We start from the raw sequence: 27,023 nt of genomic DNA on the forward strand, positions 1-27,023 counted from the left end.
TATGTAGAGTTAACATTAGGCTGGGCAGTGCATCTAAGACTCATGGCTCTTCTTCAAGTAATTTATATACTAAATATGTGACTCTTTAAAAATAATGATTAGTGAAAAGGACACCATACTTTCCTTTATGTTAATGAGTCAACCCATAATTTTCCCAGAATGTTATATTCAGCTCAGTGCCTCCTCTCCTTTTTACAGTCATACACAAATGTCATTTATTAGAAATATTTTGCTATTGTTCAACAAATATTCTGGATAATACTGCAATTCTGGCTAAGACTGTAATAATCTTCTATGGTTACTGGAATTAATTACCTGAGAACTTTTTGTCCTATGTACATAACAATGGCACTTCAAAGAAACAGAGCAACAGTGATAACAGGACATTTTAAATTTCATGGAAAGAAATCATTTTGCACAAATATGTTTAGACAATAGAGACAGCCAACTAGGCATTCTCATAGGGCGAAGTTTATAAAATAGATGAGGCTGATGAAGCAATTGGTTGGTTGGGTGATACTTCCCAGCTGTGTTTTTAAGCCTCTTCTGCATAATTGGAAATGTTTAACATAATCTCTGGTCTATTCTGAGCACATTCCTTTTGTATTTCCCCCCCTTCCATTCTCCTAACCTAAATAATAAATAGCAAGGAGCACGATTCCCAAGACCTTTGGCTTCCATGCTTCCTTCTTCCTAAGTGTCAGGTTGCTCTCACATGACCAGGAGCATCTCCACAGGACAGATTGTTCTCAATTTGATTCAGAGGTAGTTTTTTGGTGAGTTGAAGTCTTTCAGTTCTTTGCCTTAAACATTGTGAATTCAGTGTGGGCAATCCACCCAAAAATTTTTGCTTCTTGTCTATAGGTGTGTCACTCAATAGCTCAGAATCCTCATATTTTGGAATTATACAAGGCTTGAGAAATTAGTTATCTGACCCTACTATATAAAATGAAACCTCAGTCCATGGTACTGTTACAGCTGTTGGAACAATTCTCAGGCAGAACCTGGGTGTTTACATAGCATCAACACAGTGAAAACCTAACTGGCTGGGCTGGGAACATTGCTTATAAGAGTGGAAGAAGAGATTTCAGAGACAAGTATTTATCTTGTCTCTGAAAGATAACATCATTTTGCTCATTTCCCTGATTCTCCCTGGCCTATTCTGGCTGTCTTCACTTTGTTTTAATTTCATTTCAGTTTGCTCTTGGCCTTTTTCTCATCGCTCTTACCAAATACTCCAAGATGAATAGGTAATGCTTTAAACAGGTAATGCTTTATTTAGCATGGGCTTGGCTCACCTTTAAGGCATTTGTGAAAAAGTTCATTTGCCATTGTCAAGGGAAACAAATGTTTCAGCATTTCAGTCTTACCTTGACGTTGCTCCCCCAAGGCACTGTGGAATGCCCCTTGTTGGAGTGCCAAGGAGGGTTGTGGACAGAATGCAAAAATTAAATGTGCTTACCTATTTTAATTGTTCAGTTTCAGAAGGCAGTATGGTAAAACATGAGTTGCACTGTAGGCATACCTCAAAGATATTGCAGGTTTAGTTCCAGACCACACAGTAGAGGAAACATCTGCAATAAAGTGAGTCAAATGAATTTTTGGGTTTCCCAGGGTATGCACAAGTTATGTTTATACTATATTGTAGTCTATTAAGTTGCAATAGCATTATTTCTAAAAAAAAAAAACCAATGTACATACAGTGATTGCTAAAAAATGCTAACCAACACCTGAGCATTTGGTGAGTCATAATCTTTTTGCTGGTAGAGGGTCTTGCCTCCATGTTGATGGCTGTTGACTGATCAGGGTGGTGGTTACTGAAAGTTGGGGTGGCTGTGGCAATTTCTTAAAATAAGACAACAGTGAAGTTTGCCACATTGATTGACTCTTACTTTCATGAACAATATCACTGTAGCATGCAGTGCTGTTTGGTAGCATCTTACCCACAAGAGACCTTCTTTCAAAACTGGAGTGTATCCTTACAAATCCTGATGCTGCTTTATCAATTAAGTTTATTCTAAATATTCTAAATCCTTTGTTGTCATTTCAACCATCTTCACAGCATTTTCACCCGAGATCATTCTTATCTCAAGAAACTGCTTTCTTCACTCACCCTTAAGAAGCAACTCTTCATCTGTTAAACTTTTATCATAAGGTTGCAGCAATTCAGTCCCATCTTCAGGCTCTACTTCTAAGTCTAGTTCTCTTGCAATTTCCACCACATCTGCAGTTACTTGCTCCACTGAAGTCTTGAGCCCTTCAAGTAATCCATGGGGTCTGGAATCCGCTTCTTCCAAATACATGTTAATGTTGATATTTTTGACCTCTTCCCATGAGTCATGAATGCTCTTAATGGCATCTAGAATGGGAAATCCTTTCCAGAATGTTTTCAATTTATTTTGCCTAGATCCATCAGAGGAACCACTATCTAAGTCTGTGTAGCCTTACAAATAATAACCCTTGCAAGTCAAAATTACTCCTTGAACCATGGGCTGTAACATGGATGTTGTGTTAGCAGTCATGAAAATAACTTTAATCTCTTATCTCCATCAGAGCTCTTGAAAGAGCAGGTGCATTGTCCATGAGCAGTCATATATTGAAAGGAATCTTTTTTTTCTAAGCAATAGGTCTCAACAGTGGCCTTAAAATATTTAGTAAACCATGTTGTAAACAGATGTGCTGTTGTTCAGGCTTTGTTCTTCCATTTTTAGAGCACAGGGAGAGTAGATTTAGTGTAATTCTTAAGGGCCCTAAGATTTTCAAAACTGCCTGCTAAGCACTGGCTTCCACTTCACATCACCAGCTGCATTAGTCCCTACCAAGACAGTCAGCCTGTCCTTCGAAGCTTTGAAGCCAGACATTGACTCTTCTTCTCTAGCCATGAAAGTCCTAGGAGGCATCTTCTTCCAGTAGAAGGCTGTTTCATCTACACTGAAAATCTGTTGTTTAGTATAGCCACCTTCATGAATGTTCTTAGCTGGATTGTCTGGATAATTTGCGACAGCTTTTACATCAGCTGTTGCTGCTTCACTTTGCACTACTCTGTTACAGAAACTGTTCTTTCCTTAAACCTCATGAACTAACTGCTGTTAGCTTCCAACTTTTCTGCTGCAGCCACCTCACCTATCTTAGGCTTCATAGATTTAAAGAGGGTGAGGGCCTTGCTCTGGACTAGGCTTTGGTTAAGGGAATGTTATGACTGGTTTGGTCTTCTATTCAGACCCCTGAACTTTTTCCGTGCCAGCAATAAGGCATTTTTGTTTTCTTATCATTCATGTGTTCCCTGGAATAGCACTTATAATTTCCTTCAAGAACTTTTACTTTGCTTCACAACTTGGCTGTTTGGTGCACCAGGCCTAGCTTTTGGTCTGTCTCAGCTTTTGACATGCCTTCCTCTCTAAGCATGATCATTTCTAGTTTAAAATGAGAGATGTGCAACGCTCCTTTCTAAATGTTCTCCTTGAACATTTAGGGGCCATTATAGGGTTATTGATTGGTCTGATTCCAATATTACTGTGACTCAGGTAATAGAGAGGCCCGAGAGGGAGGGAGATAGGAGAGAGGTAGTCAGAATACACACAACAGTTACTAAGTTCTGAAGTCTTACATGGGTGTGGTTCATGGTATCCCGAAACAATTACCATAGCAACATCAAAGATCACTGATCAGAGATCACCATAACAAATATAACAATGTAAAAGCTTGAAATATTGTGAGAATTACCAAAATATTATACATAAACAGAAAGTGAGCAAATACTGTCGGAAAAATGGTGTTGATAGACTTGCTCGATGCAGACTTGTCACAAACTTTCAATTTGTAAAAAAAAAACAACACAGTATCTTCAAAGTGCAATAAAGCAAAGAACAACAAAACGAGGTGCCCCGGTATTATAATCCTTCAAATTTAATTTTTGCTTAATCTCATATTTTCTCTGCAGAAATTGTGTTGTCTTTAAAAAATAACAAGTATTTAAATGAAGCTGTGTTCCTGAAGCATATACTATTCTTATAGTTAATACATTTAAATTCCATTTGTAATTGTTCTTTGTGGGTAAAATTGCAATATTTCCAGAATCTCTCATCTGGCCTTACCATTTACATATCACTAGGTGTTTCTTCCCACAGCCTCTGGGACAAGGGGTGGAGAGAGGCTGTTTTCTCCTCCCCTCTGTTGCTTATTTGGTCTGGTGCCTGTCAGTTGCTGGGGATCCACCCGGGAGTTTCTCCTAAAAGAGAAGTGGGTGCACCTGCGGGGATGTGAGAGGCGGGGAGCAAGAGCAGTGACCGGAGGGGCGGAGCTGGGCCTCATCGTGAGCAATAAATGGGTTTCTGGCAATCTAACCTTTTCTTAGACTGATTTCTGACACACCAGTTTATTTACGTGGGGCCGGGAATACCAATCCCCCCCACCGCCCCCAGAGATACACCCTTTAAACCCAAATATCTCTGAACATTTTATTTGGGGATCTCCATTTACTTATCTCATGACAATTTCTTTTTCCAATTAATTTGAAAAAGCAATCTTGTGGTATAGTTTTTCAGTTTATTGTAAAACTTCACATTTGCTCAGCAATGTGTTCCTTTTTCTACTCTGACATTCCCATAGTTTCAAATGGCTTTTCAGTTTGAGCAGGTGTCACAGTTGCCTGGGGCTTGGCTTGTTCAAATGCAGATCACTGGCCTGGTCCCTGAAGTCTGACTCATAGGCTTGGGGTGGGGCCCGAAAATGTGCCTTTCCAACAAGTTCCTTGATGATACTAATGCTTTTGTTCTTAAGTTCATACTTTGAGAAGCACTGATCTAGATAAATTGTACGAGATGGTGGTAATATTGACTAAGGCATTGGAGATGAAGAGAAGAGGATGAATCTGGTGCTTATTTAGCAAGTAGAGCCAACAGGGTTTATCCGTGGTTTAGATGGGAGTTGCAGTGAGGGAAAGGAACGGAGAGGAAGCCTATCTCTGAGGTTAGTACGCCTGAACAATGGATGGATGTAACAGTGGTACTGAAAGGAGAAATGAGCAGGGTGGGAGGGCTGGCTCATGGTGAGAAATTAGAAGTGCCATTTAATGTTTACAGCATTAAAAAAAATGACAAGCGCAATTTTTGATATAGAGTAGACTTTGCGAAATGACAGATAATTGTTATTGCCATTATTACTACCTTTACTATCAAAACCGTCAACTGACCCTGCCAGAGATAACCTCCCAAGTCCTTTACTCAGCAACCACACTGCAAGGCTAGGAGGCTCCTCGACCTAATCCAAGAGATTGAGGCCTGAACAAGGACATTTCCTGCTCATAGCTCTCACCTCATGGTATGGGCAAGGGAAGAAAAGCAAAGGAGGGTAAAGGGGGAAAAGGTTCTAATTCATAGAGAATTATTGCCTGCATTATCACAAATAACCTAACAACATCCATATTAAATAGGCAGAATTATCCCATTTTACAGAGGAGATAAATTACTTGCCTGATGTTTTACAGAAATTTGTATGGGAATTTAAACCCAGCTTTGTCCTGACCACATTATATCTGTACTTCCTACTACCAGACTACCTTTACTGCCAAGAAATAGACTGGTTATCTTTCTTATGTCGGAATGATGACCTAAATAGGCTGAAGGCCACACCCTGGAACTTTAAGACTAGTGGATTTTAAACTTTTGCAATCCTCATAGGAAGAACCACTTTTTGTAAAGCAAGCCAGTATTTACATTTGTTAAAAAGAAAGGCACAGGCCCAACATGGTGTCACTTTTGCTAGGCCAAGGGGTTAATACTTAAACCCAATTACAACCCAAGAAACATAGTCAGGAAGCTTGTGGTCAGCATCATTGATATGATAATCTGTCACAGGAGCCTCTTCCATCTTCCCTAAAAGAAGATGAGGTGATCTGCATTATAACACCCCCTGCTCTTCCTCCTAAGAGAAAATGACCTGGCCTGAATCAGTCCCTTCTTTTTTTGGGTAACGACTTCCCCTACACACCCGTCTGTAAAAACCTTTCATTTTGTACAGTTCCTTGGAGCTTCTCTCTACTTGCTAGGGGGGATGCTGCCCAATTCATGAATTGCTTAATAAAGCCTATTAGATCTTCAGATTTACTTGGGTGAATTTTCTTTAAACTTTTAAATGTATGTATTTGCATACCCATACCCGTTGTGTGTATGTGTGTGTGTGCAACAATATGAAAGACTAATTTTCAAGAAATGACACTTATTGAGATAGGTGTTATCAATATTTACTCTCAGTGAATGCATTCTGATGCTCTCTTTTTTTATTCACTGCCATAGACGTTTATCAGAACCCACAGAATTTATTTCACAATCAACTTTTGAGTCTCTATTAGGTGTCTGGAAACTCTTCTTTCTCTTCCTGGAATTTACTCACCAATATCAACAATTCCAATGAGCTGTATGAGAGAGAGCCCTGTGGAAGGGGAAAGAGGAGAGTAGGATTCCAGTGCATTTTGAGATCATCTACACTTGCGTACCTTGCAGAGCTTTGTAAGAATCAAATAAATTATAATACAGAATGAAAGAACTTTTGAAGGTATCAAATCCTGTGACTTTGAATCTGCTCCATGTAGCTGTGTTCACCTGGACTGATAATTCAAGTACTCTGGAGTCCATTTCTTCATCTATAAAATGACGGATTTGATCCTGATCACCTCCAAGATGCTTTCGCATCCTCATGGGTTATATAATCCTATCATTAAAAAGCTCTTTGTGAACAGTACTCTATGGGACTCAGAAATCCTATCATGATGATCATGATATTGGTGATTATTCCTAAAGCCCCTAAAGGAATTTTTGGAAATAAAAAATGACATTAGGAAATGCCATAAAAAGAAAAAGGAGAAGTAATCAGATTCATTTTGAATAGACACATGAAGCTGGTGAGCAAAGAGAGGTTCAGCTTCATTTTAAAATGGTCAACAAAGTGATTCATGTTCTAGAAGTAGAAAAGGGACTCCTCAAAATTTCATGTTTATGTTCAGATGGCAAAATTGCAGGAACAAACATTCCTCCCTCACTGGCCCTCCCACCCCCCCGGGGCTAAATACTACTTGTTTCATATTCCTGACCATTAATTAGGGAGCACCAGGAAAAATAACTTAAATATCTAAGGTAGTTTGATCTCAATAAATGCCGAAATGCTGGCTAAGATTTAATTATGTGCGTGTGTGTGTGCGTGTTGTTGCTAAAAATTACCTATCTTTAGATGATCTTTCGATGGTCCATAATTAGTGTGGCCTTGCCTCATCTAGGCTGGGAAACAGTAGCACAGAAAGGTTAAATGCTTTGCCTGCAGGTAGCTGATGAGTCAAGAAGACTCATGATTGGTGGTGCAGAGTCAGCCCGCCCTTTACAGTTTGCTTGACAACTTGCTCAGTCAATTGCCAGAAAGTATTTATACGAACAAGCTCTCCTCCCTGCCCCCAAGATGCAGCACTGTTCATAGTATTTTCTGGGACTTAATAAGGTATCACAAAACAAATGCATTGAAATTCTAAATATACAAATAAAATCAACTGTAAAAGGTTATTTTACCTTTTCTCACCATTTACTTATTTTTGTATCTTTATAGATGGAATGGTAGTAATAATAATAAGCCCACCCCAGCTTTAACTGAATTTATTTGGATGCCCAGCATCTGAGAGCACCCATCTTACCTAAGTCCGGCATTGGTCCAGGAAAACAGCAGGTCTGGTCTTAATGACTCAGTGTCCACTTTACACTTCAATGCCTCCTTAACTATCAAGGGAGCATGTTCTCATTCTTTTTCTTTCCTTTCAAAAATGTTGTCATCAGGAATTGTGCGCAAGGTTTTTCAATGTGGAACTTTCCTGTAAGGGCTATTCTCTATTTGCACTGATAGATGCCCCCAGCAATGAATGCTTCAATAATGGGACTGCACAGACACGCTCTTATTCCCACAGCGACAGAAGAGGCCTCTAAAACAAGTACGAGATCTCTCCTGGGGCACCTCACCTACGTTTTTGTACCACTCAGTACTTTAACAGAGGGGCAGGTTCCTTGCAGTTTCTTAACAGTCTCAGAAAGTGATCAGTCACCAAATCAAATGTGACATGGGTTATCATTTCCCAGGGAGAATTCTCTTGAGTGACTTTTAAAGAAAAAATCGCAAAAGGAGAACTACCTCTACAGGGCTGTTACCCTCACAAAATAAATCCGTCATGGATCTTGTCCTTGAAAAAACACACACAGGGCCCCAAGTGTGTATTGGCTAAATGGCTTTAACCATCACATTTCGTTTTTAAAGTGGCCCTTCCCTACGTCCTTACTGTTCAAACCATTAAAACCCAAAGCGCATTTCCCCTCAAGAGCCGAAACCCCTAGCAATGCCTGGCATTGTGGGCGCGCAGGAACCAGAATGTCCCCACAAATAATAAAGTAGGTACAAACAATGGCGCGTGCCCAAGCTTTCACACTTGTTTTTCCAAGCCTCGGCTGACATAGGCAAAGCTGTAATTCCTTAGGTCGCTCGACTCCAGGAGGGGCGAGGTGTGGATTGTAACGACACTGGCTATTTGAAGACTCTTTCGACAGGAGGAGCTTTAAAGATTAACTTTCTCGAGTTTCCGTAACCAAAAATGTTTCAGTGAATGGCGCGATTGGAAACTCGCGCAGGCGGGAGACCGCAGCGCGGCCGCTTTCAACAGGCGATTTGTTCTCCTGTCCGTGGCTCATTTCCATGCAAAGAGCCTGACATCAGAGCACCTTTTGTTGCTAAACGCTTTCTTTAGCGTGGAGGGGAGAGAGTCATGTGGAGCTGGAAGAGCTCATTTTGAAGAGAGGGGTCCCGGGGAGTTCCTGCCCAGTGCCAGCGGCTCCGCGGGCAGCCCCGCGGGTCCTGCCCACCCTTGCTGGAAGGGGTGAGTCGCGTGCCTTAGGGCGCCGGTCCCCGTCACAGGAAGGAACGCCTCGGCAGCGCGTGTGATCGCCGCTGGCCTGCCAGGACTCCCCGCCGTAAAACCCGGTGGTGCGGACTTCGCCTGCTGCCGCCCGGTCACCGGGCCCGGCCGAGGGGCCGTAGTTGTCAGTCGCGCAGCCCACCGCCGCCGGGAGCCGCGGTGCGGGCGCCGGTGCGGGGCCCCGCGGGGTCGCCAGGTCGCCGGGGCATGCGGCGCGGGGGCGCGGCTCGGTGACGCGGCGGGAGGGGGGCCGGCAGAGCGCTGGTGCCGGCGAGCGCGCCCCGGGCACCCGGACGCACGACCCGCGCGCGGAACGCGGCCATGGAGGACGCGGGGGCCGCCGGCCCGGGGCCCGACCCCGCGCCCGAACCCGAGCCCGAGGCGGCCGCCGGCATGTCGGAGGCGTTCTCCCGGCTCTGGACCGACGTGATGGGCATCCTGGTGAGTTACCTGGAGCAGGGCGGGCGCAGGGCGGACCGGTCGCGCTCGCAGACCTGGCAAGCCCACTCCTCAAGTCTCCTTCCCTTGCTCTAGAGGGTTAAATACACAAGGTATAGGATTTCAAGCCCTAATTAAAAAATAACCAACCACAGACCACATCAAAGATACTTTTTTTTTGAACGATCGGGAGGCTCTTCAGCAGTTTCATCTGGGACACCTGCTGAGAAGTCGGTGTGGAAGAGGCTAGAACGGGTCCTTCAATGCGTAGAAGTAAATAACTGGTATTTGGCTGATCTGCATCCACAGTTGGATCTGGGAAGAGGCCGAGGTTACTGATGTTTATCTCTTCACCATTTGTTGTCTGCCCCCCAGAGGAAAACAACCATCTCTTTACTCAACCACCAAAGAGTTTACTTTGCTGTTTTTCTACTTGTAGAATTACTTGATATTTGTTGTTTCATGTTTGGGAACTAAAAACAATAGGACTTATTTTGCTAAATCTGTATTGTCATGTATTTTGAAATGTCCAGTAACTAAAACCGCCCATGGATCTGGCATAATTTCTGAAAAATAGTTCTTATGCCTGGAGGATGAAGGTGTAACTTGCTCGGAGTTCAGTGCCTTGGGGAATTCGTAGGCTTGCTCTGGTGGGGCTGTAGGTAGGCAGGTAGACTGGAATTACATGAGTGGTGGGGGTTATTACCGTCAGACATCTTAATCCACACATATTGTCAATTGCAGTTTAAAGATTTCGAATGCGCAGTCTTGTAAATGATGGGAAAAGGCTGGAGGTTTACTTTGAGATCTTTTATGTTTCTAATAGAAGGAGGTGTAGTTTTTACAAAGCAGCTCTTTGGGAATGATGAACAGTGCACCATCTTTAGTACAGTAATTAAGCTGTTGGACTTTGAAGTGAGTTAGCTTGGGCCAAATCCCAGCTTGACTTTACTGCATGACCACGGCCAGGGTATTAAAGTACCCTACTGATTTCCAGTTTTACTTCCTGAAAAGTGAGGTGAAGATTTGCTCCTTAGGTTTTCTGAGAGTTAGGTAAGTTGATGTGTATCTAGTACTCAGCATACTGGCATTTAGTAGGTGCTCAGTAAAGGGTAACCTTGTTAATTCTCTTATAGTCTTGTGCCTCATCTTTCCAGACATCTTAGAGTCCCAAGTATTCCATTTTCAGGTGTTCATTGGTATTTATGATTATTCCTGTACAGACAACCAGGAACGGTTGGCCAACGATTTCTATCTGCTCCTCTCACTTTTGGATATTTTTTAAATGCATATTTTAAAAAATTTTAAGCCTCTAGTTTTTGTATTTCCTGAACATTACTGGTGAATATGGGCCTTTAGTGAAATTCCGGAAAACCCAGTAAACATTTTAAAGTTGTGGTGATTGTTTTTTAAGTTTGTCAAGCAGGAAGCTTATCTTGTTATTTCTTGCTTATTAGCCTCCGCTCTAAATTTTCAGTGACTAAAAAAGTTGGTTTGATAACATCACACTGCATTTCTTCCTAGGGTGTGGGCTGGGGAGGTGGGGTCGGGGGGCATGGAGAGTTGGAGTCGCTCACTTAAATGGAAGTGTGGGTTCAGGGTTGCTTAGGAAGGTGGGGGTTGTTGGCAGGTGGCACTTTTCCGAAGATTTGCTTTCCCTTCCCTGGGAGATTCCAGCGCTGTTGGGTCAGCTGTAGTAGAGTGTTCTTTGGCTGTGTGAAAAGGTGGGCTGGAGCTCTAGAAGCTCCAACCTGTTCAAAGGGAAGATGCAGGAGAAAAGAAAGTAGTACTTACTTCTAAAAGCAAACCAGTGTGAGGCAGGAAAGAACATAAAGATTGTCCCAAACATGTTGTGTTCACTCATGCCTTTTCTTGTCTTTCATACAATCTTACTTCCTTTTCTGTAAACTTGAGCATGAGGATTGTTCCTTAATAAAGTTCAGACGAAGACATGGTTTATTTCTCCTTTGTACATTCCTGTAGGAAGTCACCAGGTTAAAAGGGAAGATCGTCATCCTGCTTTGAGAGCTGTTATCCAAGAGTATACAAAACTGTATTTTTGGAGGGATTATATCAAGCCCTAAAACTGACAGTTGACTTTCTCAGTACTTAACTGAGCTAAGAGACACCTTTTGTATTTAAAGCAAGGGATTTTGCAGTCTCTGCCTAGACAGGTGAAGTGACTTGACCATGTTGTGGCACAGCTTGCTAGTGACAGTGTCAGGCTGCACCCGACTTCTCTGACCTTTACTAGCCAGGAGCCTAATGCCATGCTACTCCCTGGTTAATGATCCCAGATCAACATAGTAGAAATGTAATTATGTCCAGTATTTTCAGAAAATGCTATCTGAAAGATTCTTTTTCAATACTGAACTTGTAGAGGGGAGTAGAGATGGTGGGAAGATTTGCATCCAAACATATTTAAATGATTTCAGGCACAGTTGCTACTTTTTTAGGTTCTTACAAGAGTAAAAATCAAAGCTTGACGTCTGTTAAAGGCTACAACTTTTTTAGGTGCATGAATGAGCACAGTCCCCCTTTTTGGGTGGTGCACAGCCACTGGGAGGCATCTGGGCATCTCCTGGGGACTTGGTTGGTTCTGCCCCTGGGAAGGGTGTTGCCCCAGAGGCAGTGATCTCAGTAAATACTGAATGGTTGAGTTTATTAGGACACATTTCGCATTTAAATTAGTTCAGTTCTGCACAGTTCCACACCCACTAGTTGCTTTTAGATAATTATTAATGAAATGCTTATTCAGAGAAGAAATTGTAACATTTATGGCATGAAAAAAGTTTGAGCCATGCTAGAATGAATAAATGCCAGTAAGTGAAGTAAATAGAGAATTAAGAGGAAATGAGCTTACCAACACTAAGTGACTGTGAGTGCCTAGAGAGCAGGGTCAGTATTTTACTTATTTTTCTATCTCCAGGGCCTGGGATTTAACTGGGCCCTGAGAACATGGTTTAACTGAATGAAAAAGGAGAGAAGTATATCTTAATACAGGAGGCACATAAAAATACAGTCCTAGACAGCTGGCTAGGAGCAAAGCTAATGAGGAACAGATCCACCATTTTCAGGTCTCATTACCAAAAGTAAATTAATAAATGAGCCTACTATCTGAAAAAATGACACTTAACAATGTGAGTCTTACTTACATAAAAACTCATGTGCCTGCTCTAATGGGGTACATTTATGAAGACTTCAATAAATTCTGCTCATGCTGAAGCTACCATTTAGGCAGTTTCATCATGCAAACTAAAATCCTGGCACTTCAACTGGGAACAGTAAAGGCAAATTACGAAATGTTTGTAAACCCTGAGCAATTAAACCACGTCTTCCTTGTGAAATGTGCTATCTTGTTCTCTAACTGCAACATGTGGTCTGCCTGGGTCTTCAAAGCATGTCACCTTTCATAGTAACATGTTTAGTTTTCTTCCAAGAAGTGCAAACGAGTTAGAATCCTGTGGGATTTTACTTTTATCTCTACCCCATGGTTGCAGACACAACATTCCCTTTTTCTGTGTGTGGGGGACGGTAATTGTTTTTAAGAGTAATTTTGCTTAAGTTATTAGATACAGTAATCATTGTTTTGATCACTGATTATCCATTTGGTAAATTCTGGTGGTTCATAAGTTTTTCCTACAGAATTTGGGGACCTCTTAAAGCTAGGCCAGGCTTTTAAGCTGCTTACTAACTGGGAAGGGAGGAAAAGGGATTTAGTAAGTGCCTATTGTTTGCAAGATCCTGTAAAACGCACCTCCCCCAAACCTCTTATTTCCTCTGTTGCCTGCGCTGTTCCTGCAATTTACACCCATTTCCTAGTAGTACTTAGAGAATATCCTTTGTATCCTTTGTATATAGCAATGCTCTGGCCTCTGCCTCACTCTGATTCCTATGCTAGCTACCAAAAAGCCTTTAGTCCACGAAGCTGTTAGGCTTATCCCAGCTTCCTATTTATTAAAAAAAAATTTTTTTTAAAGACCCTTCTTTGCTTTTTAGTTTTGGGCAAAGTTTGGGGGAGGTAATGTGTTGGTGAGATGCCTAGGACTCTTTTAACATGCAAACCCCTTTGAAAGCAGTAGTTTACATATTCCTTGGGTGGTATCATACGTTAAGCCCATCAGCTAATGACTTAATTTTAGGTCTTAGAATTTGAGAGTCAGCCCTGGTTTCAAATATTCTGACTTTGTTTTATGTTCCCGTAGCCAGCTGACAGCCTTAGGCCTTTTATAAGTGGCGAAGTTGCGGGGTGTTTTTTAGCGGAGGAACTGAAGAGACCTTGGAAATGAGCCCTCAACTCCCTGATTTAGAGATGAGAAATGGAATGGCTCAAGATAGCAGAGTAGGAACTAGACCTCTTAGCCAAGGACAAAAGTTAAATCTTTTATAATTGTGGCTGGGGTTGCCTAAATCTTTTGCTGTCAGAAGAGACTTCGGCACTAAAGGACTGTTCTTGGTCCCCTGCTTCCCCTTTCTGCCTCCATTTACCATTCCCTACCTTGTAATCCTGCCCTCTTCCACCTGATTTACTGCTGTCAACCTCCTTTTTCATCGTTCACTCTGCCTTCTGGTAGAACGCAGCTCCATGGGGGACGGGGAGGCAGCACTTACAGGCCCTGCTTCCTGGTGCTGTACCTGGGGCTCTTCCCGGATTTACTTGAGCCTCTCATTGTGACCAGTGAGCATTACTGTCTCCATTTTACAGGGGGCGGGTAAACACGTGTGTCTCAAATCACACAGATAGTAAACAGAGGAGCTGGGATTTGGATAATCTGTTATTTCCTGGAATTACCTCCTGGTTGCAATTGCATTTATAGTTCATTCTTTCACACACCTATTGAAACATTTATTGGCTGTCAGTCTTTGCTACTGAGCTGAGTACTAGTGACACATGCCCCTGGCTTAAAGAAAGATCCAGGAGAAAGATCCTTTGTAGGAGAAATAACAGCAGTTCCACCATCCCTCCTGTAAATACCTGGACCCACAGTGCGGTGGGCAGAGCGCCCCCAGGCGGCAGGAGCAGAGCACAGAGTTGGAGGGGTGCAGCGGTAGTGCACAGGGTGGTTCAGTGTCCAGAAATGTTCTTTGATTTGGGCGTTGGCAGTAAATAGGTTTTCCTGAGATGCGCTCTTCAGTGAAGGGTAAGGAGGAATGGCGGAAGGGCCTACCAGGCAGAGCCACGGGGAATGAGGATGGGAGAGCACCCATGGCGGGGGGGGCGGCGGCGCTAGAGCTTGAGCGCTCAGGTAGTTGGAATCCTTCTGTAGGCTCTGGTGAGGAGCCAGATTTTTACACTGACCTGTGACATGATCAGTTCTGTGTTTTAAGGAAGTAGCTTTTCTGGGCTATGAGTTGGTGGTGAATTTGAAGGGCGACCACCATAACAATCCAGGCAAGAGGAGATGAGAGCCTGGGCTAAAGGTTTATGAAATATGTCAGTTATCTATCATCTGACTTCCCTTAGTCCTCATCTTTTACTAAATATCTGCGAGTAATCAGTGATTGCTCCATGGTAACGTTCTTTTGATAATTCTTTGAAGCTCAGAAGATGCTGTAGTCTTGTAATTATTTTTTTCTCATTGTAAAGAAAAGTTATCTATCTAGACACATATATATTTACATATATATTTACCTGTCTCTCTATACTGGAATGAATGATGTGGTTCCTTGAAGAGGGGAATTATTATTTATAACAATATGAACATAGTACTGTAGCTCAATAGGCTTTAATTCCACCTTCTAAAACCTAATTTTAGAGGGTGAAGTAGAGGAAATATTCAGCTGTGTGAATGATTCATATGCAAATCTGTAAGTCAGTTTTATAAAAGACATAAAAGGGAAACCTGTAACTACTAGTTTTATGTATTTTTAAGAGTTCTTTCTGCTTTAGACTTAACCATCATAATTCCACTGTGATATATGTGCTTACCCATGCTTTACACACATTATCATACAGTAAAAATTAAATCGATTGCGAAATAGTTCATTTAAACATAGGCTAAGACTCTAAATTAACTATACCATTTAATCATACCCATGAGTATAGACTACGACTATAAGAATTAACCAAACCTTCAGACTAATTTTGAGACAGAATATGTCTTGTGACCACTTGGATTTGTCATTATTTCAGAGGGTAGGCTCATTTATTAATTTATTTTTGGTAATAAGATCAGAAAACGGTGGATCTGTTCCTCATTAGCTTTGCTCCTAGCCAGCTGTCTAGTGTCCCATCTTTTGTTCCATAATATGTTTCACTGAGTAACATTAATTCTTTATGAGACGAGACACTTTATAAGAGGTTACCTGGCTTTTTTTTGTTCTTGCATGTCAAGTCATGTAATAGAGATGACTCCAGGTACCCAGGCATCATTGTATCTCTGAGACTCAGAAGACAAATGCTTGATAATGAGATTCTTTTCTCTCTGTAGTCAGTATTCTTTCTTTTCTGAAGGGATCTCCTATTGTCTTTCACCTTTCTAAGAGGACTGGTGAAATCTGAATCTGCCTATATTGCTAACGAATGCCCTGTAGACTGTTCCATGTGTCCATAGAGATAACTTGCAGTTCTCTCCTTGGTGTCTGTAATGCAGATTTGACTCCTAGTTGACTTTGGTGCCTTAATCATCCTATGTTTGGTTTTACAACCAGCAGTGAGTGAGAAAGATCCAGGGAGTCTACCCACCCCTCTGCCTGGCTGTGGCTTCAGTTCTTCTTTCTGGCTTGCAGGTAACAGTGGAATTAAGAGTAAAAGAAAAATACATGCATATAATTGTAATTTTAAGTAGAAGTGATTTTTGAGGAACATTTAAAAACCTCGGTGTGTATCCTGAGCCCCAGTTACTTAAAAAACTTATCCTAGTTACTTCTGTGGTCTTTGATGCTTTTGCCTAAGACTTGCTATCAACCAACAGTTTTTCACCAGAACTAAAAAAAAGTTTATATCCTTTTTTTGGGGCACTTTTAAAAATGGAGTGTATTATGTTATTTGTAGAAGAAAGGAATTTTTTTCTTTTTTTGAAGTATGGTTGATATATAATATTACATTGGTTTCAGGTATACAACATAGTGATTTGGCAGTTATCCCCATTATTTGGTGCTCACCCCAATAAATATTGTTAACTATCTATCAACATATAATGATATTGCAGTATTATTGACTATTTTTCCTATGCTGTATTTTCAATTCTGTGGCTAATTTATACCATAATTGGGATTTTATGAGTCTTTATCCCTTTACCTATTTCACCACTTCTGTTAACTCTCTTCTCCATGGCAGCCTCTAGCCTCTCCTCTGTGTCCATGAGTCTATTTCTGTTTCATTTTTTTAGATTCCACTTCTAAGTGTAATCATACGGTGTTTGTCCTTCTCTGCCTGGTTTATTTCACTTCGCATAAGAAAGGAATATTCTAGCTTAAGAATAACTATCTATGCTATAGGCTTACATCCATTTTCAGAGGATTTTAAAGACCTCCCTTAAATAAACCATTAACAATTTTACAAACGTCCTTGTTTTGAAATGCCCAGGGTTAAAAAAATTTTTTAACAGAAACAACAAGATCCCCTGTACACATATAACACTGGCCGAAATTGGGAACACTGACAACCACTGAATGCTGAAGAGGATGTGGAGCAACAGGAATTCTTGTTTGTTGCTGGTGGGAATGAAAAATGGTACAGACATTTTGGAAGATGATTTCGCAATTTCTTACAAAACCAAACATCACTTTTACCATCTGATCTAGCAATCATGCTTCTTGGTGTTTACTCCGAGGAGTTGAAAATGTAATGTTCGCACAAAAACCTGCACATAGAATGTTTATAGCAGCTTTATTCATAATTGCCAAAACTTGGAAATGACCGAGACGCCCATCAAGTGGGTGAATACGTAAAGTGTGGCACATTTGGACAATGGAATATTATTCAGTGCTAAAAAGAAATGAGTTATCTAGCATCCTTTGTTTGGTTTTACAACCAGCAGTGAGTGAGAAAGGTCCAGGGAGTCTACCTACCCCTCTGCCTGGCTGTGCCACCCGTGTGCCTGCCAAGAGATGTGAAGAAACCTTTGATGCACATTAAAGTGAAGAAATCATCCTGGAAAGGTTTCTGATTTTTGATTTTAGGACATTTTGGAAAAGTCAAAACTGGAGACAGGGAGAAGATCAGTAGTGGCCAGGGGTTAAGGAGGAGGGAGGATGAACAGGTGGAGCACACGATTTGTATAGTAGTGGATAACATGCCATTATAAATTTGTCCAAACCCATAGAATGAACAATACCAAGAGTGAGCGGTAACATAAGCTCTGGATTTAGGGTGATGATGTGTCACTGTAGGTTCATTGGTTGTTAACAAATGGACTACTCTGGGAGGGTACAATTTTTTTTTTCAATACCGCTAAGCAGTTTTCCAGTTCTCACTAGATGCGACTGCGTATCCCACAGATTTAACTTAGGTCTCGACATTATTTAGGGTCAGATCCCACAGGTCATCTCAAAGAAGGCCATTGCAATCATCAGATGTCAATTGCAAGTCCAGGTTGTTAGCTGTGCTTGGAGGTTCCTGTGACCCACATCTCTGGTTCAGTTTATTTGCTAGAGCTGCTCACAGAACTCAGGAAACCAATTTATTTACTAGATTAACCAGTTTACTTACTGATTAGCAGTTTATTATAAGGAGATATAACTCAGGAACAGCCCAATGGAAGTAATTAAAAATAGATGCTCACATTGCTTCAAAGTATCAATCTTCAGGTTACATGTTAGGAAATGGGTGTTAAAAAATTCTTTATTATCAAGAGGGAAAAATGTATAAAACTTGTGAATAGGCAAGAAGATATTTGTAATGAAAACATTTTTTGTTTAAATGGTGTCCAGATTGTTATTTTCAATTCTCTTGTGACTAAGTAGCACAATAATATGAGATCTTTTTTAATAGTTGACTTATTAGAAACATGTAAAACATTGAAAGCATTCACCTAACTGATAATCTTATTTTTTTGAGTGCTGGATGTATGTGATTGTAACTAAATCTATTTTTATTACCTTGAACTTTAAAAAAAAATATTTTCTCAGGGTTTAATTAAGTTAGCCGTTGTTTATATCACGGTTACTAATCATTCATTCTGTATCTTGGCATCTTTGATAGGCGTCTTCAGTCTCCAGTTAAGAACTGATAAAAGAATCACATGGTAATGTCCCTACCAGAGCCCAGAGCAACCTGCAAACCCATTTCAGAGCAAATACGGTAGAAAGTGGGATTGACTGTGGTTTGAGAAAGAATTGTAAACTTGTAGTGAATAAATTTGCCACTTATATTTTTATTTTGGGGTAAGTTCATTTTGCACCCGAAGAAAACCTGAAGGAATTGGAATTTTAGGAAGACCATGTAAAGTCTGAAAAGATTATAGGCATTTTACACTGGAAAGATAAAACATGTCATTTTAAAAGCAGATTTTATCATGAATTGCAGTTTTATTGAAAACTTCCCACAAAAATGGAGTGTTGGGGCTTAGTGTACTGGGGAAAGGTTATTAGGTCTTCTGCAGCTTGTTGTTACTTAGGTAACATGTGGTGTCCAGGTGGCAACTTAATGAAAGCCGCTCATAACACTGAATCCTGGTAGTGATTGGCCTTGATTAGGAAATTGAGGCTACATGATGAGTGTTGAAGAAATAGGTGTCAAACGATTCATAAATGATACATGAAAGATACAGTAAAATCCATGTGATGTAACTTCAGCATTACCAAGGAACTATGCGCTGTTTCAACAGAACAGGATGTCAGAAAGTAACTCCCACGTATCAGTGCTCTTCAGCTTGTCAGTCACTGAAGGGCTCCACATTCCAGAGCTTTGTCTTTAAAAGGTAGGCCTTCCACAGCAGACCAGCTTCCATAGAAACTGCGAGGGGAGGCAAATAGGACGAGTGTGTTCTTAAAACATCACGAGATTTTTAGCAGGTCACATCACTTACTCAAAGAGGTGCTGCTCTAGAGATTAGATTATAATATTTACTTTGCTATAATTCATTGCACTTCATAGTGTGTCTTTACATACACTGACTTGTTTAATGCTCTCATAGCCACCAGAAACCCAGTCTTGTTAGCAGCCACTGTTTTTAGCCATGTGAGTAAGATAGGATTCCTGTTTTCCTTCTCAAACACACTGACATTTCATTGTTCATATTTTTGTACGAATAATTCAACAACTGGTTGGTTTTGGTTCCTGCAAATTTTAGGCTTCGAGTTCATCTCTTTTATCTGTGAAACAGAGGTGAAACACTGAAGTTGTGTCTTTGCAAGTATGTAAATGCCCACTGAAGTAGGCTAGACCCAGATGGATGTAGGCTCTGCTGTTCTTTGAGCCAGAGTTTGAGGGTAAAGCCAGAAGTGACCTGCAGTCTGGGTTTTCCCATCCTACCCAGGCTGCCTCAGGTCTCGGATGCCATAGCGTGGGTCAGTGTGGCGTACACCCAAGACTTTGCAGGCTCACCTCTTTCCAGGAGGCAGAGAGAAGCACAAATGTCTGGTGTCTCCTTGTTACCAGCTGCCTCAAATTCTAGAAGAGCACAGCTTTAGTTTTAATGATTTCTAGTTTCTTCTTCTATTGTGGAAAACAGGAAGGCCCACTTATACAACACTGGGAAAGGCAGACTCTCCTGTTGTCAGCCATAGTTTTGCAAGCTGCAAAAGCGTTTGGTTTTAGAATATTAGGTTTTAATTTCCTTTAAAAAAAAAGATTTTTTTAAAAGACACAGAAATGTATTGTCTGTATGTATACCTGTGGACCTAACTTTCAGACAAGTTGGAGGGTGTTCTGTTTCAAGTCCTTACATATAAAGGAGAAAATGCAGGGCGAGAGTTGCTCAAGGGCACTAGGTTCCAGACGGTTCCAGAGGATCAGCCGGAGACCAAGAAAACAAGCCAAAGCAAGATTGGTTTGAATCCTGAGTTTGCTAGTCAGGTAAAGATAAGTAAGCACTGAATTATGCAGCATATCTGACAGTGAGGAGTATTGAGGCTCTGGTGTTTTGGTAGAAAAATGCCCTAGCAGAATGAACATGGAGTGGGGGTGTGACACCTACCTTCCAGTGTCCCATGGAGGTCCAAACCAAAACAAGCTTTATTTTAGTGCAGAGAAGAGCACGCTGATGTTGCAGCCGTGCAGCCACGCCTTGTGGGACTGACAGTCACGTACGATGGGGATGTAGGCAAACTCTGCAATAGCTTTTGTAGGTAAGGGCAGTCACTTTTCTTATCTTTAAAGTTCAGTCCCTGCTTCTTAAAATTAGCAGTCAGTTCATTGGTTCTTTGGCTTCTGGTTTTCTAATGTGTCTTTTGTCCTCTATGGACTTGGATTTGAAAAAATACAAGCCTATGTTCTTTGTGGCAATGTGCGGAGACCATGCAGGGTAGAATCAATTTTTTTTTTCCCCTGCAAATCAAAGGAACTTGGAAATTCAATTATCAGCAGATTCTTTGGAGGACTTACTTTACTGTTTCCACACAGCTCTGCATTCCATGCTTCCCTGATGCTTCGGAGCTCTGGTTAGAACAAAGAATGTTTTACTGTTTACTACCCAGTCGACCAGCGTAGTTATTACTTCTTCTCCCAAGGAGTTGGGAGGTTATATTTTTGTGTGGTCGTTGGAATAGTCTTTGAAACTTGACTGCCTTTATATAAAGACTTGTTTGCAAAGCCTTTTTAGCAAGGACTATGGGACAGAAAGCCTGGATGACCTAGCAATAATAACAATAATATTAATATTAGCAGCTGATACTTACTGATCATGTACTATGTGCCAAATGCTGTACTAAACTCTTCCCACACATTATCTCAGTTCATTGTCCTGAGAACTGTGGGAGGGGGTGATGTGGGTTAAATTATGTCCCCCCAGAAACAATATACTAAAGTCTAAATCCCTGGTATCTCAGAATGTGACCTTATGTGGAAATAGGACCTTTTTAGGTTTAGTCAAGATGAGGTTGCCAGAGTGCACTCTAATCTAGCATGGGGAAATTTGGATATAGACAGACATACACAGAGGGAAGGGGGCCCATACCACCATTCTATTTTTCCTTTTCAGTGCTGTATTCAATAAATTATATGAGATATTCAACACTATTAATATAAAAGAAACTTTGTGTTAGATGATTTTACCAAATAGGCTAATAATATAAGTGTGCTGAGCTCATTTACATTTATATATGCTGGGCTAAGTTGTGATTTTAGGTAGATTAGGTTTATTAAATGCATTTTTGACTTAAGATCATTTCAACTTATTTATTGGGACAGAACTCCATCGTAAGTGGGGAGAAATGTCCTTATTCTGTAAGGACTATGCTGCAGAAAGAGTGATAAGAGGTTTCTGTGTGAAAATATTAACCTCTGCTTGAGACGCCTCCTGGTACCACTTTATCTGCTAGTTGATGAGGCTGTGTAGCATGCCCACAGGTATCTTAGCAATGATATAAGATTTGGGGAGTCAGAAATCACTCCTTACTGAATTGCTGAGGGTTAGGAATGGAAGGTAAGAGATGATATGGAGAAAATGGAAATAATTTTTAGTGTGTTATATTTTCTGTGGATTTCTTACTGGATATTTTAATTAAAATCTTGAGAGACATTCATTTTGAAAGGTTCAGATCCCTGAATAGATTAATTTTAATTCCCACCGTTTGTTCAGAATAAATGCTTTCAGTGAAATGTCTTTGTAAAGTGAAATAAAAATGGGTAATTAGAAAAATAAAATTTCCTAGATCATCTGTACGTAGCCCATCCTGTAAAGGACCACTCCCTATAGCACATTACTGTAGATTACTCTAGTTCAGTGATTCAAGCCAAAACCTCATCACTTCCCTTTGGAGACTATTACACAGCCCAGCAGACATCCTTTTAAAAAACTTCTAATTTGCAGAGGAAAAGGAAAGTTTTAAAATTGAGATTGAAAAGGAATGTAACTCATGGTCGCAAAGGAAAAGGGCCCCAGAAATTCTCAGAGGTGGTCCCGCTGCCACTCCTTCCTGAGGAAACGTACTCACCAAGTGGCCATAGAAAGTCAGTGGAGTGTGTATGGACCAGCGAGTGCAGTGCCTTAAAAGGATGGCAGAGGAATCAGTAATTTGGAATCAAGTTTGGCAGTGGATAAAAAAAGGTGTAGACACCTCATTCATGCAGTGTGGGAGCTAAACATGCAGAAGTTGGCTGTCTTGAGCACATGCAGAATTTATAATTCAGTGTTTAAGAAGACTATAAAACGAAAAATTGCTGTGGTTGAGGCAGGAAATGACTCCAGACCGGCAGGAAGATTTCTCTTGATGGAAGGTCAAGGTGAGAGTAAATCCTGGCTGGTGGCTCTGCCTAAGATAGGCAGGTCTGCTGACATGGGAGCTGGGGAAAACACAAGGGGAGAGTGAACATCGTTCCCAAGAGTCTGACAGCAGGAACCATTGCAAAATAGCAAAAATGAAACACAAAGTCAAGGGTATCAATATTTACAAATAATGATATTATATGACCAGCAGAATCCTTTTCTTCAGGTATATTACTATGTTCCATTTTGACCAGGCACATTCTGGCTGTCGTGCCTCACTGCCATATGATTTTACCATTCTGGACTTTTTTATAGTAGGTATGTTGACATGGCAAAATCAGCATTTCTCTTTTTTCTACATATACTTGAGCACCCTTTAACACTATTTGTATTATTCATTTGAAATTCATTTTACAGTCTTCTGGTAGTCTGTTTGCCATTTTATTTTTTGTTGGTTTGAACCCTTCTGTCTTTTTATTGTTTTTACTGAGACCTATGGTGGGGGACAGCACTTCCTCCCAAGAGGCTTTGGTTCTCCTGCTCTCAACTATGAGGAAGGAGGCAACCCCGGGTCTGGCCCTGACCCTCTACCCCATGCCTGCATTTCTCATTAGGAATTCAAATGCTACCTGTTAAGGAAAGGTACTTTCCTTAAGTACCTTTGAAGTCTTGCTGTCCGTTACTGATGCGACCCAGTTAAAGGAAGCTGTGATGGAAGGAGTGATGGGGCTAGGAAGAGAGATGTAATTTTTGAGGAGGGGACATTTAAGAAAGGAAGAGGCTCTGCCCAGGAAGTTAAAGTATACACACAAGAAATTGATGGATACTTGAAAGGATTGAAACACACGATGGAACAAGAACTCCATTTACTTGTAAGTTTTGTCTGGGCTTGGTGATGTGATGGCAGGTTTCTAAGTGTCTGACCTGAAATGTTACTGGACATTTTAATTAAAATCTTGTGAGACATTTGCAAGATTGTATATAAGCTTGCCTGGTATAGGTTTGGGCCTGAACTTTGTCATTTCTTAAAATGGAAGAAAATAAGGCTTCCACATAGGGTACTCCTTTCCAAGTGAGTTTTTGTCCTTTCTTCTCATCATCTGTATATCATGGGTTCTGAGAGATTTTGAAATTAGTAGGTAGCTCTTAATCCGAATTCTGGGTGCTTAGGATTTCTACACTGTCTTATCCTCGTATGTGTCTCTCCGTTTTATTGTGAATTCTCCGAGAGAAGATCCTATAGCATACAGAACTGTGTGTCCTTTGGGGAGATGGAATTGAATTCTGTACTAGACCATGGAAGAGGGACAAAGGACAGCCCCCTTCTTTACTTGTACCTCTTTAAAAAATATCCATCACTTATCACTTTGAATTGTCACCTCAAATTCATTGTGAAACAAGGCAGGGCATACATACATGTTATGTTATTTATATTTCTGCAGTCTCTTCTGTACAAAACTGTCAACTTCTGGAAGACTGAATAAGTAATCCAGTTTCCTGAGGGGCTACATTTAAGGAGGGGTGGAGGGTGGGAGGGGGTCAAGGAAGTAGCTGAAAATGAGCCAGACAAATGAGTACTGTGGTGGAGAGTGCTTTTTGAAGCAGAGTGGACATCAACTCCAAAGGCCCCCAAGGTGGGAATGAACTTGGTGAATCCTAGGAACAAAACAAGGCCAAAATGATTACTGTTTTAGTGAGTGTCAGAGATCTGAGAAAGGGTCAAAGAGATAGGCCAGATGATATTGGCCACAGGGTTTCATTTTAAGCATGATTGGAAGCCATTGGGACATTTAAATTATCTTTTAAAAAGCTCACTGATAGTGTTATGGAACATGGATTATAATGAGGTGCTGGTGGTTTGGACCAGGTTGCAGTCCTGGAGTTGGACTGAAATAGATTCAGAGGTAGAGCCTCAGAATGTGGGCTGGTAGTTAGCAGGGCAGAGTGGAATTGAACATGGCACTTTGATACTTTGCCTGATCATCTGGGTAGATTACTTTGGGTTATGAGGGGTAAGGGTGGGGAATCAAGATAAACCCAATACAGTTTGAAACTGCCAAGCAGGCTGGACTATCTGGATAGACATTCTCCTTCCTGCAAGAAGGCCACTTGGGAAATGTTATTAGGTCTGGAAGGGCCCAGCGTTGGGCAGTCTTGGCCATGCTGCCCTCCCTCTCCTCTACCACCTAAGCCTCTTGAGTGGGCCAGAATCCTCCCGGTCACTCCTGGTTAGCCCTGTCGGCAGGAGGCAGAACAGGGGCGCCGGACAGAGCCATCTCAGTTCAGAGACACAGGTTTCCCTGCTGGGATGACTGGGAAGATTAGAACAGAATTCAGGTAATGGGGGAGAGGATTGGAGGGGTGTGTCCAGGAGAAACAATGATGTTGGGCAGCTGATTCACAGTGGATGGGATGGGATGGGGTGGGATGGGGGGAGGGGAATGGCATCACACTTGCATTTCAGTGCCTGAGCCAGAGCTGTCTGATGAAAGGGATGATGGGTAGGTGGTCACGGGAAGTGAAAAAGATGAGTGGCCTTTGTGAGGGGGGCATTCTTCAGCCCACTTTCTAAATATACAGCCCAGATCAGTCTGCTCAGTTTCCTTTAAATTCCCGAGGTGTTTGGTCAGGTAGAGAAGGCCTTTGGTGTTTCCCTGACCCAGTCTTTGGGGCATGAGCACACGGTGGTATCCTCTCAGGAAGCTCAGGGACTGAAAGCTGCACAGTCACCGGCAAGATGCAGCCATTCGGCTGGAGTCCCACTGGGCAGACAGGGCTTTTCCAGCTGTTTAAGAAAACCAGTCCCAACTTCAGCCCCTTGGTGATGGTGGAATCTGCTGTGTGAAGGAGGGAAGCAAATCCCACAGTCCAAAGGATTGGTGATGACAAATGAAAGGGCTTTTTTCCTGTGTTGATAACTAGGGGTATAAACAATAACACACATGCAGTTTCTGGAACCTAAAAATATGATTCTGAATAATATTTATATGAAGCTTTGTGTTTGAAAAGCTTACTGGGAGGATAATTGTGTCAGACTTACTTAAATGCCTCAAATACCTCTGTTACTGTTCCTAAAAATAAAATACATTCCAGATAGAGGCATTTTAGGGCTTTATTTAGACAACTAATTCTTGAATTTTGGTAATTAGTAATACTAGCTAAAATTTATTGAGTGTTAACTGTGCAGCAGGTCCTGTGCTAAATGCTGTCCATGGGTTATTTCTCCTAATTGCCATACAGTCCTATGAGGTGAGATGTAGGGACTGTCAGTGCCCCATTTTGCAGATTAGGCTGAGTGAGGTTAATTGTTTCTCCAAGGTCACAGTGTTGCAACTGGGACATAAACCCACCAGTTCTGGCTTCACAGCCCATGTTAGTTTCCACTGCGGTCCAGTGTGTACATGAATCTTTATTATGTTATTGTATTCTTCTTTCCTAAGAAGGGCTTGAGCTGTGGCTGCCCCAGAGAGGTGGCAGTGTGCATGATGGCCAGGTGCTGGCTTGCTGTCCGGTCTGGCAGCATCCGTCCTTCTGTCTGGCTGTGCCTGGTGGGATGAGAAAATGGGCAGGGTGGAGAAAAGGGGACAGTTTTCTCCATTGGCATATAGTGAAAAAAAATTCCATCAGGCTCCTTGAAGCTTGAATTTATGTAGACAATTTAGGAGAAATATGGATCAAAGTCCTTGTTCAACATTTTTTTGAGTTGTAAGAAAGGAAGGAACCGTTTCACTGTAGAAGGGGCTGTGTGCCCAGTGGCCATGGGACTCTTGGCCCTCAAAGGTTTCTGAGGATAAGCACGAACATAGGAGATCTGATGGATGGAGTTGATGTGAGCGGAGGGGATGGGTGTGGGGAAGGACAGCATTCGTTCTACTCATTTGCTTTATTTTCCTTGTTTTTTCTTTCCTAGTGTTTAGCACAGTGCTCTTGGTAGGCATGCTTACACTTACGTGTGGGTGCATAGCCATCTGGGAGGGATTTTCTTTAGAGAGAAAGACTCTTCATTCATTAAACATTTGCTACGTGGTTTGAGAGGTCCAGAGGAGATGCCAGGGAGCCTGGCCCTGCCTGTGGAAGTTAATCTCAGCCAGGTGGGTATGCACCTGTGTGGACTAGCTCTGGGCTGTAAGCCATTTGACCTTTGGCTAGGGCATGCCCCTTGAGTACTGTATGCCTTTTTTGTTATTTATTGTAATTGTTTTTTCTTAAGCTAAAAGCTCAGGAGAGAACACCCCCGTCCTTACCAGAGTCCTCTGTTGAGTCAAACCATGCACATTCTTGACCCACACAGCCTAGCCAATCAAAAGCCATTACTCAGCCTGGCTTCCTAGTTGTAC

The 27,023-nt window shown here is 41.5% G+C and overlaps 1 protein-coding gene across 4 annotated transcripts in view; it reads left to right on the forward strand.

Moving 5' to 3' along the window:
* The window catches only part of SASH1 (SAM and SH3 domain containing 1), a 235,881-nt gene that overhangs the window by 49,212 nt on the left and 159,646 nt on the right, over positions 1–27,023 (forward strand). The window contains exon 1 of one of the 4 annotated variants that reach the window (XM_073219727.1): positions 8,975–9,379. The exons of 1 other annotated variant lie outside the window; for it this stretch is intronic. In XM_073219727.1, coding sequence (XP_073075828.1) covers positions 9,260–9,379 — 120 coding nt within the window. In that variant the 5' untranslated portion in view covers positions 8,975–9,259. Of the gene's footprint in view, positions 1–8,974; positions 9,380–27,023 lie in introns of those variants that run through there. 2 more of the 4 variants (XM_037022006.2, XM_037022007.2) reach the window with 2 other exon arrangements.

This window comes from Manis javanica, chromosome 13 (genome assembly GCF_040802235.1).
Source record: "Manis javanica isolate MJ-LG chromosome 13, MJ_LKY, whole genome shotgun sequence".
NCBI lineage: Eukaryota > Metazoa > Chordata > Mammalia > Pholidota > Manidae > Manis > Manis javanica.